The 15,251-nt window shown below is 55.3% G+C and overlaps 1 protein-coding gene across 1 annotated transcript in view; it reads right to left on the bottom strand.

The window, feature by feature from the left end:
- SUN2 (Sad1 and UNC84 domain containing 2) overlaps positions 1-10,079 on the bottom strand; it is a 32,693-nt gene extending 22,614 nt beyond the window's left edge. The window contains exon 1 of the mRNA XM_011978852.1: positions 10,002-10,079. Coding sequence (XP_011834242.1) covers positions 10,002-10,027 — 26 coding nt within the window. The 5' untranslated portion in view covers positions 10,028-10,079. The remainder of the gene's footprint in view (positions 1-10,001) is intronic.
- Positions 10,080-15,251: the final 5,172 nt, after the last annotated feature.

Below are 15,251 nucleotides of genomic sequence, written 5' to 3'. Positions count from 1 at the left end.
CTCACCAGGCCGGCGTCCGAGGGAAAGGTGGGAGTCCGCGGAGCAGCAGCGCGCGGGTGGCCCTTGGTGCGCTCTCGGTGAGGCTGTCGAGGGCTTGCTCAACACCCGGCACCGGTGCTGTTGTCCTCTTAGCCGACCGTGTCAACACCCATTATACAGACAAGGAAACAGGTTGCTAATTTTGGGATACCAGACAAGCTGGGAGGCCCTGCCTCTTCCCAAGCTTTACCCAGAGCACCCAAGTTTCACGACAGCTCTTCTGTTGTTTGTCTTAAATAGATTTTCTATTTTATTTAAATAGAGACGAGATCTCACTATGTTTGCCTAGGCTGGTCACGAACGCCTGAGCTCCAGTGATCCTTCCGCCTCGGCTTCCCAAAGTACTAGGATTACAGGCATGAGCGACCGCGCCCAGCCAGCTCTTCTGTTTTCAGGACGGTGCTTGCCGCACTTGAGCTGTGAGAAGACATGACTGGCCACTCATTGTTCTACCTTACTCAAACTTGGAACGAGTGCTCAGCATTTGAGTAAAATGCCGCCTGACTCCGGGGGTCCTGTTCCTTGGCTCACCACCCGCCAACTGTACAGATAGAGCAGGTGCACGGTTTGGGATGAATCACTTTCTGTGCCAGCCCTTCTAAGGGAAGATGAACAGTCGTTATTGTACTTTTAAAATACCAAGAGGAAACGAGACAAGAATGACAAAATCACAGGAAGGCACAGGAAGGCTCTGGGGTCGGGGGATTGAGGAAAGGCAAAACCCTCATGCTAAAGTGGCTTCAGCCCAACTCCAGACAAAACCAGTCCCCTTTCCTGGGCCTACATTGCCCGCTCTGGAAAGAGAAGAGTCTCCTGCTCCTCCAGCCTCCTGGAGACCCTGGTGTTGGCCATTATCACTCCTGGGTTTAGACTGCAAGCTCTTTGAGGACATGGACAAGCTCTCCAGAGCCTGGTACCGAGCCTGGCTCTGGTCTGAGTGTCTGCTAAATGGAGGAATGAAAGGAGAATTCAAATCAGACATAGAGGCAGCATCCAGGTAGGGGAAGGGCCTCTCTGACTCCTCATCTCTGGGAGGCTTAACTCCAGAATTCTGTCCTAACCACTTCTGTGGTTTCCACATCCTACCGCCCCCATTGCACAGCCTGCTTCCCCCTCTCTGGGGTTCCTGGCAGACAGGGGGTTCTGGCCTTGTGGGGGGTGAGGAGTCCAGGTCCCCTCCCAGGATGTGCTGAGTGGATGTGTGAGGCTCATGCCCACAGGCTGACTGAAGGCAGGCCCCTCTTAAACTCTGCATCCTCTGGGGGCTGGGAGCAGGCAGAATAATGGTCGCCACAGGAATTCAGTACTAATGCTTGGAATCTGTGACTGCTACCTACATTCGAAGACTTTGCAGATGTGACTAAAGATTCTGAAATGAGATTATCCTAGATTATCAGGGTGGGCCCTAAGTGTAACACAAGTATCCCATTAAGAGAGAGATAGGGGCTGGGCACTGTGGCACATGCCTGTAATCCCAGCACTTTGGGAGGCTGAGGCAGGTGGATCGCTTGAGCTCAGGAGTTTGAGACCAGCCTGGCCAAATTAGTGAGACCACCGCCCCCCTCTCCCCCGGCCCCATCTCTTAAAAAAAAGAAAAGAAAAGAAAAGAAAAAAATAGCTGGGCATGATGGTTCATGCCAGTGGTCCCAGCTACTCAGGAGGCTGAGGTGGGAGAATCACTTGAGCCCAGGAGTTTGAGACCAGCCTGGGCAACATAGTGAGACCCTATCTCTAAAAAAGAAAAACAAAACCAAAAAAATTAGCTAGGCATGGTGGTGTGTGCCTGTAGTCTTAGCTACTCAGGAGGCTGAGGTGAGAGGATAGCTTGAGCCTGGGAAGTCAAGGTCACAGGGAGCCAAGATCCAGCCACCACACTCCAGCCTGGGTGACAGAGCAAGACTGTTTCAAAACAAACAAAAAACCAAAGAGAGGCAGAGAAGACGAGGAGAGGGCAACGTAACCATGGAGGCGGAGATTAGAGTGATGAAGCCACAAGCCAAGGAATCGGAATAATGATAACTGGCCTGTGTGCCACACCGATGGGCTCTGTGGCCTTGGACAAGTCAACGGGGCTCTCTGGCTTTCATTTCCTCTTGCGTGAGGGTCACCTGAGCAAAGGACATCTGAACTACTTCATCACAAAGGGGTTTTGTCACCATGATCTTTGCGGGGAGAAGGGAGGAGGTTGGGCCCTTGGTTTGTCCTGGACCCATCCTCTGTCAGGTGGGCTTCCCTGTGCTGCCAGAGAGCAGGGAACACCCCACGTGATGGTGGAATGTGCTGTGTGCCTGTCTGCCTCCCCCATGGACACTGGACAGTGACAGGTTGTGGTGGGTGCTCAGCGTCCTATGAACACAAGAGTGAAGGAAGAGCCTCCAGACACCTGCCTGCAACCCAGGCCACCTCCATGTCCCTCCCTGCTGTCAGCATCAGTCAGCAGCCAGGGTGTCGGCGTCTGTCATTTAACCATCACAGGCAGGCCTTGGCGGGGGCGGGGGACTTTCATGTCAGGCATTCTGGCTGCAGGAACACGCTTGGCAGCTGTCAGAGGGTGGTAACCTCAGGGGAGCTTGGCAACCCTCCCTCCAACTCCTAGGGGCTGTTTCTCTGCACCCTTGGGGATCTGATGTGGGCTCCCTATTCCACCCCACCCAGTCTGGTGACAAAGGCTCCGTTTTTACACAGTCTTTCATCCCGAGAGCTCAAAGAGCCCTGCACCAGGTGACAAGCGCAGTTAAGCTCATTTTATGGAAGAAGGTTACCCCGAGGAGTGCAGGCGTGGGATCCAGGTTACAAAGTGGGTCAGCCAGGGTGCCAGGAACACAACGTGGGCCCCTGACCGAGGGGGACAGTCTTAGGCATGCAGAGATTTGGCCAGACTCTTGTGGGTGACTGTGCCTTAGTCACCTCTGTCCCCCACACCTATTACAGTGCCTGGCTCCTAATAAATGCTCAGTAAACGTTCATCAACTAGACTGCCAGACTGCAGCTTCCCAATCGTAAATCACTGGCTCCCCAGTGGTTGCAGACGCAGATCTCCTGCAGGCCTCACTTGCCCTCCTAGGGCCTCCCCCCAAGGCCTCTCCTACTCCTGAGCCCTTACTCAGCCTGTGCCTCAGCCTGGAACGCCTTTCCTTGTTTCTCTGCCTGATGAAATTCTAATCTTTTGGCTGGGTGCAGTGATGAACGCCTGTAATCCCAGCACTTTGGGAGGCCAAGGCGGGCGGATCCCCTGAGGCCAGGAGTTTGAGACCAGCCTGGCCAACATGGTGAAACCCTGTCTCTACTAAAGATACAAAAAAATTAGCCAGGCATGGTAGTGTGTGCCTGTAATCCCAGCTACTCGGGAGGCTGAGGCAAGAGAATTGCTTGAACCCGGGAGGTGGAGGTTGCAGTGAGCTGGCACTCAGTAGATGTAAGCTCCGATGAGCCGTCATTGTCACCAACACCCTGAGCACAGAATCTGGCTCAGTGTTTGCTGCCCACGTGGAGGAATGGCCTGAGCTGGCCGTGCACTCAGAAGGGAGGTTGGGGCAGCGCTGCAGCTCCCGAGGGCACCGATCCATGGGCTAGAACACATGGGCTGACATAGCCTGCTTGCCCCTTGTCTATGGGAGGGTGTTATACATCCACCAGCTGCACCACCTTCTGTGGTGACATTCTGGGCCAGTGGTTCAGAGAGCAGGCTTGGAATGCAGACATCCCAAGTTTAACGTGGGCAAGTTTAACCTTTCATTGCCTTGATGTCCTCTTCTGTAAAACGGGGATACTATCAATGTGTCTGTGTCACAGGAGCTCAGTACAGTGCCTGGCCCTGGGCAAGGATTGCTAACTATCACTAACTAGCAATCAATGCTAACTGTTTTTTTTTATTTATAAGCATTTATTTATTTAGCAAATGCTTACTGCTTGCCTGTTCTGACAATGTAAGACACGCCTCTGCCCTCCCGGGGCCCACTGTCGGGTGGAGAAGGCAGTCATGTGAGCAGACCATCACAACATGCCCAGGAGGGACACAGGGCTCAAGGGGACCCAGTGTGAATTTCATGGGTCCTCTCCTCCAGAAAAAGTATTAAATATTGTGTTTTGCAACTCTGTCAGTACCCACAAGCCAGGCTAGGTTATATCCATTTTTTCCCTTATGATTAAACAAATAATTAAAACATTTCTGTCGGCCCCTGAAAATTCACGGCCCTGGCCCTGGGCCTGCTGTGCCTGGTGGAGAGTTGGTCTGGCCCTGACTGTCCTAACTAGACTTGGGGAGTCAGAGAAGCTGCCGGAGAAAGAGACCTGAAGGGCAGGAGGAGTAGCCAGGGACAGAGGGGACAAGAGTACCAGGCAGAGGGGACAGCAGCGAGAGCGCTCAGCTCAGCTGGTGGGGAAGCTGCCAGATGGACCAGGCCCCCTGCATGGTGACAGCTGGCAGAGCCGCCTCTGCCCATCCAGCCCTGTCGCTGCAACCTCCAGCTCTGTTCCCTGGGCTAGCTGGAACCATAGCACAACCCGAGTGCCCCCGACCCCAGGAAAAACTCCGCAGTCTACCCACCTCCCTCCTGGCAGCCCACAAACCCTCCTCTCATCTTGTTTTTTTTTTTTTTTTTTTTGCCTGTAGAGCAAGGGGAGTAATTGTCCTGCCCCCTTCCCTGCCAGGTGTCTGTGGAGGCAGAGGAGGTGGCAGGACCCTCTAGGCCACCACTTCTCACAGCAGTGTTGCTGTGGGTGTGGCCTGTGTGCGTCCCACGCAGGGATGCTCAGCACCCAGCTGTCAGCACTGCAGCCTGCACGCAGTGAGTCACTCAGGGTGGTCCCCAGGGTAGCTGGAGGGCTGGTGGGCCTTGGTCATGGCTGAGGGCATTTGAGCCTAGGACCCCAGTTCATTCAGCCCTCCTCTGTGCCCACTGCCCCTCCCCCAGTGCCTCTGTGTCCCTGGGGACGGTGCTTCCCGACAGCCAGAGTGATCCAGGTGTGGGAAGTCTGGGTGGGTGGCCTTGATGGCACAAAACTGCATGTGGGCAGCTGCCCAGCTCGACTTGACTTGGACCTGCAGTCAAGCACGTCAGGTGGCACCTCCCAGGGCCCTGTCCATGCACCTGTGTGTTATATGCAGGATGGCCTGTGGCTGCCAGCCCAGGGCCTCCAGGGGCTTGAGAAGCAGGAAGTGGCTTGGCAGTAGGGCGTGGTAGCCAGGAGGTGTAGGCTGAAGAGTGCCGGCTTCTTGATGCTGAAGGGAGGGATGGTGGGGCAGGATCAACTGAGCCAGGGACCAGGGCTGCCCCCTCCCCTCCGTGTCCAGGAGAGGCTCACCTCCAGGTGGGTGTGAGTGAGAATGTGAGAGTGTGTGTGAGTATGAGTATATGTATGGGAGTGTGTGAATGTGTGTGTGACTGTGTGTAAAAGTGTGAGTGTGTGTGGGGAGTGTGTTGGGGGAGTGAGTGTGAATGTGTGTGTGACCGTGTGTATGAGTGTGTGTGTGGGGAGTGTGTCAGGGGAATGTATGTGAATGTGTGTGCGAGTGTGTGAATGTGTATGTGTGTATGAGTGTGAGTGTGTGTGGCAGTGTGTGAATGTATGTGTGACTGTGTGTGTGCAAGTGCGTGACTGTGTGAGAATTGTGTGTGAATGTGTGTGTATATGTTTGTGGCATATGTTTGTGTGAATGTGTGTGAATATGAATGTGTGTGTGAATGTGTGTGCATGTTTGTGTGAATGTGTATGCGAATGTGTGTATGAATGTGTGACTGTGTGTGAATGTGTATGTGTGTGTGTGAATGTGTGTGCATCTGTTTGTGTGAATGTGTGTGAATATGAATGTGTGTGTGAATGTGTGTGCATGTTTGAGTGAATGTGTGTGTGAATGTGTGTGTACGAGTGTGTGATTGTGTGATTGTGTGTGAATGTGTGCATCTGTTTGTGTGAATGTGTGTGAATATGAATGTGTGTGTGAATGTGTGTGCATGTTTGAGTGAATGTGTGTGTGAATGTGTGTGTACGAGTGTGTGATTGTGTGATTGTGTGTGAATGTGTATATGTGTATGTGTGTGTGTGTGTGTGTGTGAATGTGTGTGAATACGTGTGTGTGTGAGAATATGTGTGCATGTTTGTGTGAATGTGTGTGTGTGAACTGATGCCTGCTCTGGCGACCTCTCCTCTCTTCCCTGGACTGGCTTCCCAAGCTTGGCCACACAGGCTCTGAGGGCCCCCTGGGTCATGGTCTTCCCTCTCTCCTTTGAGTCTGGGGTGCTCGGAACTCTCTTGTTTTTGCCTTCTTTTCTGTGCCCAGGTTCTTTTTTCGGTGACCCCATCCTCCTCCTGTTTGATTCTCAACAGCTCGTCTCTTAGGGCCACGGTGGCTGCGGTGATTTGTAATTCAGGCAATTTCTTAATCTTCCCCTTCTGGGCTCTCCCCAGCCCAGCCCCCACTCCCACCTCAGCTACCTCAGTGCCAGGTTCCTGCCCCCACCCCTTGCTCACCGGAGCCCTGCCCAGGACATGCTTTTTGGATCCTGCACCTCCCTCTCCCAGGCTCAAACAGTTCCCTGGGGACCCCTTTGGCACAGCCCCGCCTCCTCCCCCGAGACAGATGGGCCTTCTGCCCCCATGGGGCCTCTTGCTACACTGTCCTCTTCTCCAGTGAGCTTCAGTCCCTGAACTTGACCCTGGATGGTTTCTGCAGCTTCCTGGCTGCCCCCTTCCCTCCCCTCTGCTCCAGCCTCCACAAAGCTGCCAGGCGAATGTTCCTGAAGCAGGGGCTGGACCCGGTCACCTGCCTGCAGCCAATCATCCTGCATGGCTCATCAGCCCCACGGCCAAGTCCATGGCCTGGAGGCCCCCATGACATGGCCTCTATCTGCCCCTCTGCCTCATGTCCTCCCCTCCCCTCCTTCCCCCCTAACTGTGCAGAAAAGAATGAACATAGCAGGCTGGAGACAAAGGCCTGCTTGCAAGGCTGGCTCTGGGCTGGCATCTGGGAAGCTGGATTTTGGGAGGATTGCCACCGTTCCCTAAGAAGACCAGCTCACAGTGCCGGAACTGTCTCTACACACAGTGTGTCCACGACGCACGCCAGCTTTCCTTCTGCGGGGCTGGGATTCTGGTACGTGCCAGGCAGAAGGTGCCCATGTAACCAGCCCCCGGGCACTGAGTTTGTTTTGGGCATCCCTGGTAGACAACATTCACGTATTGTCACCACTTGTTCTGGAAGAATTGATTACATGCTGGTAACTCCACTGGGTCCACTACGGGAAGTTGTTCTTTTTTTTTTTTTAACCTTTAAGCTCTGTTGGACTTGATGGGAGAAGATTGTTTTTTCTTTTGTCTTTTTTCTTTCTTTCTTTCTTTTTTTTTTTTGAGACAGAGTCTCGCTCTGTCGCGCAGACTGGAGTGCAGTGGCACAATCTCGGCTCACTGCCACCTCCACCTCCCAGGTTCAAGTGATTCTCCTGCCTCAGCCTTCCGAATAGTTGGGATCACAGGCATGTGCCACCACACTGGGCTAATTTTTGTATTTTTAGTGGAGACAGGGTTTCACCATGTTGGCTCTGCTGGTCTTGAATTTCTGACCTCAGGTGATCCACCCACCTCGGCCTCCCAAAGTGCTGGGATTACAGGCATTAGCCATCACGCCCAGCCAGTCCAAGGCTTCTTGACCAGGGCAACTGAGGTGGAGGCTCCCCCACCTTCTTGCATTTTTCATTATTAGTAAGCCTCACAAGCGTGTTATAAACAAAGGCTGATTTTCACACAGTCTTTGGGGAGCCCTTCTGTCTGTGAAGCAGAGGGACCCCGAGGGTCAAGCTGGTGACAGTGGGCAGGAGGCCTGGCTTAGTCCACGTCCAATGGCAACACTACCCCACTGGACAGGGGTCGGAGACACTCCTCCTTCCACACTCGTGTGCTGGAAAAGATGCCAGCCTGGGCAGCTGGGGAAAGAACCCCAGGCAGCTGAGAAACAACCTAGGCTTTGACTGTTGGAAACACCCCCTGCTTTTGTTTTGTTTTGTTTTAAGATGGAGTCTCGCACTGTCACCCCGGCTGGAGTGCAGTGGTGCGATCTTGGCTCACTGCAACCACCATCTCCCAGGTTCCAGTGATTCTCCTGCCTCAGCCTCCAGAGTATCTGGGATTACAGGCGCCTGCCACCACGCCTGGCTAATTTTTTATTTTTATTTTTGTATTTTTAGTAGAGATGGGATTTCACTGTGTTGGCCAGGCTGGTCTTGAATGCCTGAACTCGTGATCCACCCACCTCAGCCTCCCAAAGTGCTGGGATTATAGGCGTGAGTCACCATGCCCGGCCGGAAACACCCCCTGTTTTTAAGTCCTTGGGGTGGATGATGCTGTCCCAACCCTCGGGAAGGACGCTGGGTATCAGGGCCACAGCGCTTTCTAACTGGAGTCACTCTGGCCTCAGCCTTAGTGACCCTCTGCCCTGGTGAGAACTAGAAGGGGACTGTCCCTGCAGCAGGATGGCCATCCCGACCCCACCCAGCCATGCCTCTGGTGTGGGAGTGGGACCTCATCCTCAGAAGCTGCCCCTTATGTGTTATGGGACCTCGTCAGCCACGCACCTCTCAGAGGACAAGAGTGTTTTGTGGGGTTAGTATGAAGGTTAAATGAAATTATTTTTATTTAAAATGATTTTTTAAAAATAATTTAAAATATTATGACTTGGCTGCGCGTGGTGGCTGATGCCTGTAATCCTAGCACTTTGGGAGGTTGAGGCAGGCAGATCACTTGAGGTCAGGAGTTCGAGATCAGTCTGGCCAACATGGTGAAACCCCATCTCTACTAAAAATACAAAAATTAGCCGGGCGCGGTAGTAGGCGACTGTAATCCTGGCTACTTGGGAGGCTGAGGCATGAGAATCACTTGAACCCAGGCGGTGCAAGTTGCAGTGAGCTGAGATCATGCCACTGCACTCCAGCCTGGGTGACAGAGCAAGACTGTATCTGAAACATAAATAAAATAAAATAAAATAAAATAGTATGACTCAATGAATGAATCTGTGCCACACATTTTAGGATCGAGAAGGGGTGGGCTGTGTATCCCTAGGCTGTCCCCAGGCCTAAGACTCTGCGTCTGTGTCTAAAGTCCTGGGAACCTCACTTGTGGTGGTTCATAGACATCACCAGGTCACGGGCGGTGACAGAGGACGGAACACCCCAGGGGAGGCTCTCACCTGCTCTCTCAGCACTCAGGAGAGACGAAGAGGGGTTTCTGTTCCCCTCCAGACACAGGTGCACACACCCCCCACACACACAGACACATACAGAGATACACAATGACATAGACACATACATTAGAGACACACAGACACACTCGGTTACATCGAAAGATGCGTGCACACACACACACACACACACACACACACTCCTGAGGAGCTCTGCTAGGCCTTGGGACCTTGGGGGTTCCCGGGGAAAAGTAGGAAAGGGACTCCCCCAGGCCACTTGGGGTAACAGTGGGGGAGCTCCCCATTTAGCCCTTGTAGCCACTGTCACCCTGGAAGTGCTCAGGTTGGGAAAGGCTCTGTAAACCTGGGGAAGGGGCCATAGGGGACCACAGTGGGGGCCTGCGGGGGCTCAGGGATGTGGCCACCCACTAGCTAGGAGTCAGGAGCCCCTGCTCCCATCCAGTGCTCTAGGACAGGCTACAGGTAGGTGGCCTGGTTGCTTGCCAGTCATTCTAACCAACTACTCAAAGCCCAAACCTCTCTGAGCCTCACTGGCCCACAGGTAGAACGAGGAGGTGGCCAGACAGCGGTTTGCCAGAATGTTCCCTAAGATCTGAGGACAGGATCCCCGCCGACTCCCCCGACTTCGACTAGAGCTGTTCTGCTCTGGTTGACACACTGGGGTTCCCTGGGCAAATTTATTTGAAAAAAGGGATTCCGCTGCCAAAAAAGAAAAGGAAAAAAAAAAACACACACACACACAACTGGCCTGGCCAGCTGCCCTGTGACTCACCCTGGACTGGCGCCTGCCCCTCGCATCCAGGATGAGGATGAGCAGCAGGAATCCTTCAGACCCAGGCACAGCGGGCGAGTTGTCTCCCCTGAGAGGCAGCTGGGACAGTCATGGGCATAGCTTGGCTGAGAAGCTCCAGTGGCCCCAGGCCCACCCCCATCATGGGGCAGTGGTTGGCCAGGCTGGGCCCAGGGAAGCGGGGACGATGTCTCGTAGGCTCGGGTCTCGTGGAAAGGCCGAGGGGCTGTCAGCAGACACGGCCTCATGTGCGCCCTGAGCTCAGGGAAGGATGTTGGCTCGTTCCCTATTCCTCTCTGAGCCTCAGTCCTCCCAGAGAAGGGCGTGGCCACTGACTGCCTTCATTATCTTGTGCCAGGCGTGGGGTTCCCAGTGAGTGAGACCCCACAGGGCTGTCCTCTGGTGCAGGGAAGAGGGATTTGTGGGGTCACACCAGGACTCACATAATCACGTAATGTCCTTACAGTCTCTTCAGTCTCGCTTCAGGCCTCTCCTCTTTTTTTTTTTTTTTTTTTGAGTCGGAGTTTCATTCTTGTTGCTCAGGCTGGAGTGCAACGGCGCGATCTCAGCTCACCGCAACCTCCACCTCCCGGGTTCAAGCCATTCTCCTGCCTCAGCCTCCTGAGCAGCTGGGATGACAGGCATGCGCCACCATGCCCAGCTAAGTTTGTATTTTTAGTAGAGGTGGGGTTTCTCCATGTTGGTCAGGCTGGTCTCAAACTCCCAACCTCAGGTGATCCACCCACCTTGGCCTCCCAAAGTGCTGGGATTACAGGCGTGAGCCACTGCGCCTGGCCAGGACTCTCCTCTTGCTGTCCCCTTGCCTGGAACACTCCCGAACATAGCTAGCTGCATGGCCCGTTCCCTCCCTGGCCCTCTGTCCTGGAGCCCCATTGACATCAAGATGCCTTGGCAGACGGCAGGGACACTCACGCTAGGCCAGGGATGGCCACTGCTGGTCCTGGGTGGAGGGGCCACTGCGGCATGCCTTCTACAGCCCCAGGGACAAGATCCTGCACCTGCCAGACGGACCATGGGCGCAGCTTCACCTCCCAGGGCTTTGGCTCCTTCACCTGCTAAAAGTGGAGTAGTGACGTCTGCCTTGAGGGGCTGTGGATAGGCCGGAATGAGAACGTGGCTCAGGGTAGTGCACATGCCCGCCTCCCTTCCTCCCCTGGCTTCCTTCCCCAAACAGCCCACAGGCAGGCCATTCTAAAGTTGGGGGAAATGGGCCTGGATCCCTCAAGAACACGGGGCTTCGAGCCTGCTCTGGACTCACTGTTCTGCTCGGCCACATTAGCTGTGTGATCCTGGCAGGGCACCTGGCCGCTGTTTCCCCGCCCTGCCTCCTCAGGAGCACCCGCAGGTGTACGTGGTTCTAGAGGGATACTCCTGGGAGTGGCTTTCTGGGGGAGGAGGGGCGTACGGAGCAGGCAGGGCCCCTTTTCAGGGTGACTGTAGGCTTGCAGGGTGGGGTAGACTGTATTCTAGAGGTGACACCCCCAGCCACAAAAAGGGCGCCAAGAGGGGCTGGCCCTGCCTGCATTTTCCCTAAGCCCAGATACTGCGGGGCCTGTGCTGCCTACAGGGGGTAGGGAGTCCCCTTCCCCTGCAGGGAGCTCAGAACTGCCCCGCTTTAGGCAAACCGAAGTGAAGAATCCGAAGAGGCTGTGGAGGGAATGTTGGAGTGCTCCCCAGAGCTTCCCCCTCCAATTCCATTATCTTATCCCCTGGGGGAAGAGGATGAACCAGTCACCCCCATGAGTTCCCAGAGAGGCACCCAGCATGGACAGGGGCACTGGGACAATGAGATTTGGGCATCCAGGCGGGAGCTCTTGGAATAACCCTCTGAAAGAAAGGGCCTTGGAGTGCGGAGGCAGGAGCAGTGGGAGGAGGAGGTGGGTGGTGATTGCCAACAGGACCACCAGGTCCCAGGTGTCTCCCTGGCCAGGACATGAACACCTTCCCCTCTGCCCTCAGGATCCCTGTGAGACCGGCAGTACTGAGTGGCAACACGGGGTGGGCTCGGAGAGGTAAGAGGAGGCGCTGGGGCCCGCAGGCCTGCAGCTGCAGCGAGGTGCAGACCCGCCTGCTCCGAGGTGATTGCTCTAGGACCTACACAGGTAGGGTATGCAGCAGGTGCTCAATAAATATTTGTGGCCGGGCACAGTGGCACACACCTGTAATCCCAGCACTCTGGGAGGCTGAGGCGGGTGGATCTTCTGAGGTCAGAAGTTTGAGACCAGCCTGGCCAACATGGCGAAACCCCATCACTACTAAAAATAAAAAAATTAGCCGGGTGTGGTGGCGGGCGCCTGTAATCCCAGCTACTAGGGAGGCTGAGGCAGGAGAATCGCTTGAACCTGGGAGGCAGAGGTTGTAGTGAGCTGAGATCTCACCACCGCACCCCAGCCTGGGCGACAGAGCGAGACTCTGTCTCAAGAAAATAAATAAATAAATAATAAATAAATATTTGTAACTGAAGAGCAGAAGGAAGTCAGGTCTGACTCGAAGCCATCACGCCTTTCCTCAATTAGTGTGAAGAGTCTGAGCCTCAGAGAAGAGTGAGGTGAGCCCCCCAGCTCCCTCCCCACAGGTCCCCTCAACTGCAGTCCTCCCAGCGTCTCCCCCAAGTCGTCCCAGGGCTTGGCCAGCCCTCCCAGCATCCCACCAGCACCCTGCGGATGAGCCATGTTATGCCCACATGTGGCCATGAGAGGTCGCCCTGCGCCGCCGGCTGCAGTGAGACTCTGTGTGGTGGAGGAAGGAGCTCATCTTGGAGAAATAGCAGGTGAACCAGGGCAGGGTTGGAGGATTGTATCATCCAGAGGGGCAGGGGTGCAGGGACCCCCAAAGTTCTGCTTAACAGCGCACCGTAAAGGGGCCCCTTGGGGCACAGAGGAGAGATGGTCCCAGAGAGGGGGTGGCTGGCCCCAGAGACGCACAGCAAGCCCATGGCAGAGCCAGAGGGTGCCCCAACCCAGGCCCTCGCCTCCTGGGCTTGAAGAAGGCCTGCCCGTGTTTGGGGCACATCACGGTCAGCCTCGGTTGGTTGCCCAAGACTTCTGGACTGCAAGCTGGAGATGAGGTCAGAGGACAGGGCCGGGGACAGGGAGCGTGCGCTGGGGGCTGAGGGTGGAATTGGCTGACCCAAGGCCACAATATCCTCCCTCACCAGGGGTCCTGCAGGTCATGCTGGTCATCCCTGTTGATGTGGAAGTGGAGCTGGGTGGGGCCTGGCTTGGTGGCTCTGCCAGCTTGGTTTGGACCTCCCCAATCCTGGGTCCCCAGACTTGAGGATCAGAGCTGGGCCCTGCTGAGAGGTGGTGGGGCCAGGCCATGCTGGGCCTCATAGGTCAGGTTGAAGTGCTGGGTTTTGTCCAGGGAAGTGGAGAAACCGCCGGCTGGGGGGTTTGGCCACGCTCACCAGCATGGTTCCTCTGGTTATTGTCAGGCGAGAAGCAGGTGAGAGCTGCCTTAGGAGGCTGCTGCTCTCCGTGCCTATAGCATAGTTTGAGGCCCAGATCCATTCTTGACCAGCAGAGCAGGTTACCGGCCCTCAGAGCGGGAAGAAGGGGCCTGTGTTCTTCAGGCCTGGCCCTGTGTCATCCCTCTCCTGCAGGAAGCCCTTTGTGGCTCCGTGCTGTGGGCCCAATAACGTGTGTGTCTCACCCAGCCCCGTCTTCAGCGCTGTGCACTCCTCACCCATAGCTCGTTGGCTGCAGTGTCCCAACCCCTCCTCATCTCCCTGGGGCCTACTGAAATCTCTTCCAGGCCCAACTCTAATGTCCCTTCCTCTGAGAAGCCCTCCCGGCCAACCCTGGGCATCGAGGCCTCTGCTCCTCTGGGCTGTCGGGCACTTCCAACCCCTGGGAACTCAGTGGTCATGTTGGCTGAGTCTGCAGTCAAGGCCTCTGAGGGGAGGGAGCTGCTGCTGGTGGCAGGGACGGGCCGTATCTGGCCATTCCACGGTCCAGCAGCAAATACGGCATTCAACAAAATGGATAGAGCCCGGGACAGAGGGGACAGAGAAACCGGCTGAGACCTTGTCCCGGAGCCCCTGAGCATCGGAGCTGTGTAGGCCTCATGCAACCCCCTTGCTTCTCACCCCACTGGGGCCTGGAGGGGCTTGGCTCCAGCCTGGGTACCCAGCACTCTTCCGGGGTCTGGCCTGCTGGAGCCTTATTGAGGAGAAGATGAGGCTCATTACAGGATGCGTGCTCGCCCTGGACAAACCTCCAAAGACGCCGGCCCATCACCAACATGCTACTGTCTTCTTCAGCTCCATGGGGTCCCTGCGCTGGGGCAAGGACCACCGAGCTACATCACTGAGACGCCCCTCCCCCTGAATCCTTGAGGCCCTCCTTTCACAGTGGCATTTCCGATGTCTGGTGAGTCGCCGCACATGGTCCCCTTTCCCCGTTCAGCACCCTCTCTCCATCCTGGCCCAGGTTCCCTGCCCCCAGCCCACCCTCTGGGAGGGAGCTGCACCTGCCATGTGGGTGCTGTCACCTCCTTCCAAGCCACCCATTTCCACGCCTTGCCTCAGCCAATGAAGCCCACACAGGTCTGACCCCCGCCTGCCTCTCCAGAGGCATCTCTCACGACCCCCTCGTCCACGTGGCCCCCTTGCCTTGGTTGCCCCAATTGGCTTTTTTTTTTTTTTTTTTTTTTTTTTTTTTTTTTTTTTTTTTTTTTTTTTTTTTTTTGAGATGGAGTTTCGCTCTTGTTGCCCAGGCTGGAGTACAATGGCACAATCTTGGTTCACTGCAACCTCTGCCTCCCGGATTCAAGCGATTCTCTTGCCTTAGCCTCCCGAGTAGCTGGGATTACAGGCGCAAGCCACCATGCCTGACTAATTTTGTATTTTTAGTAGAGACGGGGTTTCTCCATGTTGTCCAGGCTGGTCTCGAACTCTGGACCTCAGTTGATCTGCCTGCCTCGGCCTCCCAAAGTGCTGGGATTACAGGTGTGAGCCACTGTGCCCGGCCAGTGGTCTTGTTTTCTAAAAATGTCATGCTCTTTGTTTTCAGCACTGTGCACACACTCCCGGCTCCTCCTTAATCCCATCCTCTTGTATTGACCTCCAGCTCCTTCCTAGAGATCCAGTTCAAATGTCCCTCCTCTGGTCTCTGCCCCTGTCCCAGGCACTCTCAGCATCCAGAATGGCACTCTGCATACAGAGCTGTCCCTGTTGTCTCCTGCGTCTGCCTAAACACAAGGTTCTCAAGT

The sequence above is a fragment of the Mandrillus leucophaeus genome, unplaced genomic scaffold (genome assembly GCF_000951045.1).
Source record: "Mandrillus leucophaeus isolate KB7577 unplaced genomic scaffold, Mleu.le_1.0 Scaffold2, whole genome shotgun sequence".
NCBI lineage: Eukaryota > Metazoa > Chordata > Mammalia > Primates > Cercopithecidae > Mandrillus > Mandrillus leucophaeus.
This window is presented reverse-complemented; position numbering and strand designations above follow the sequence as displayed.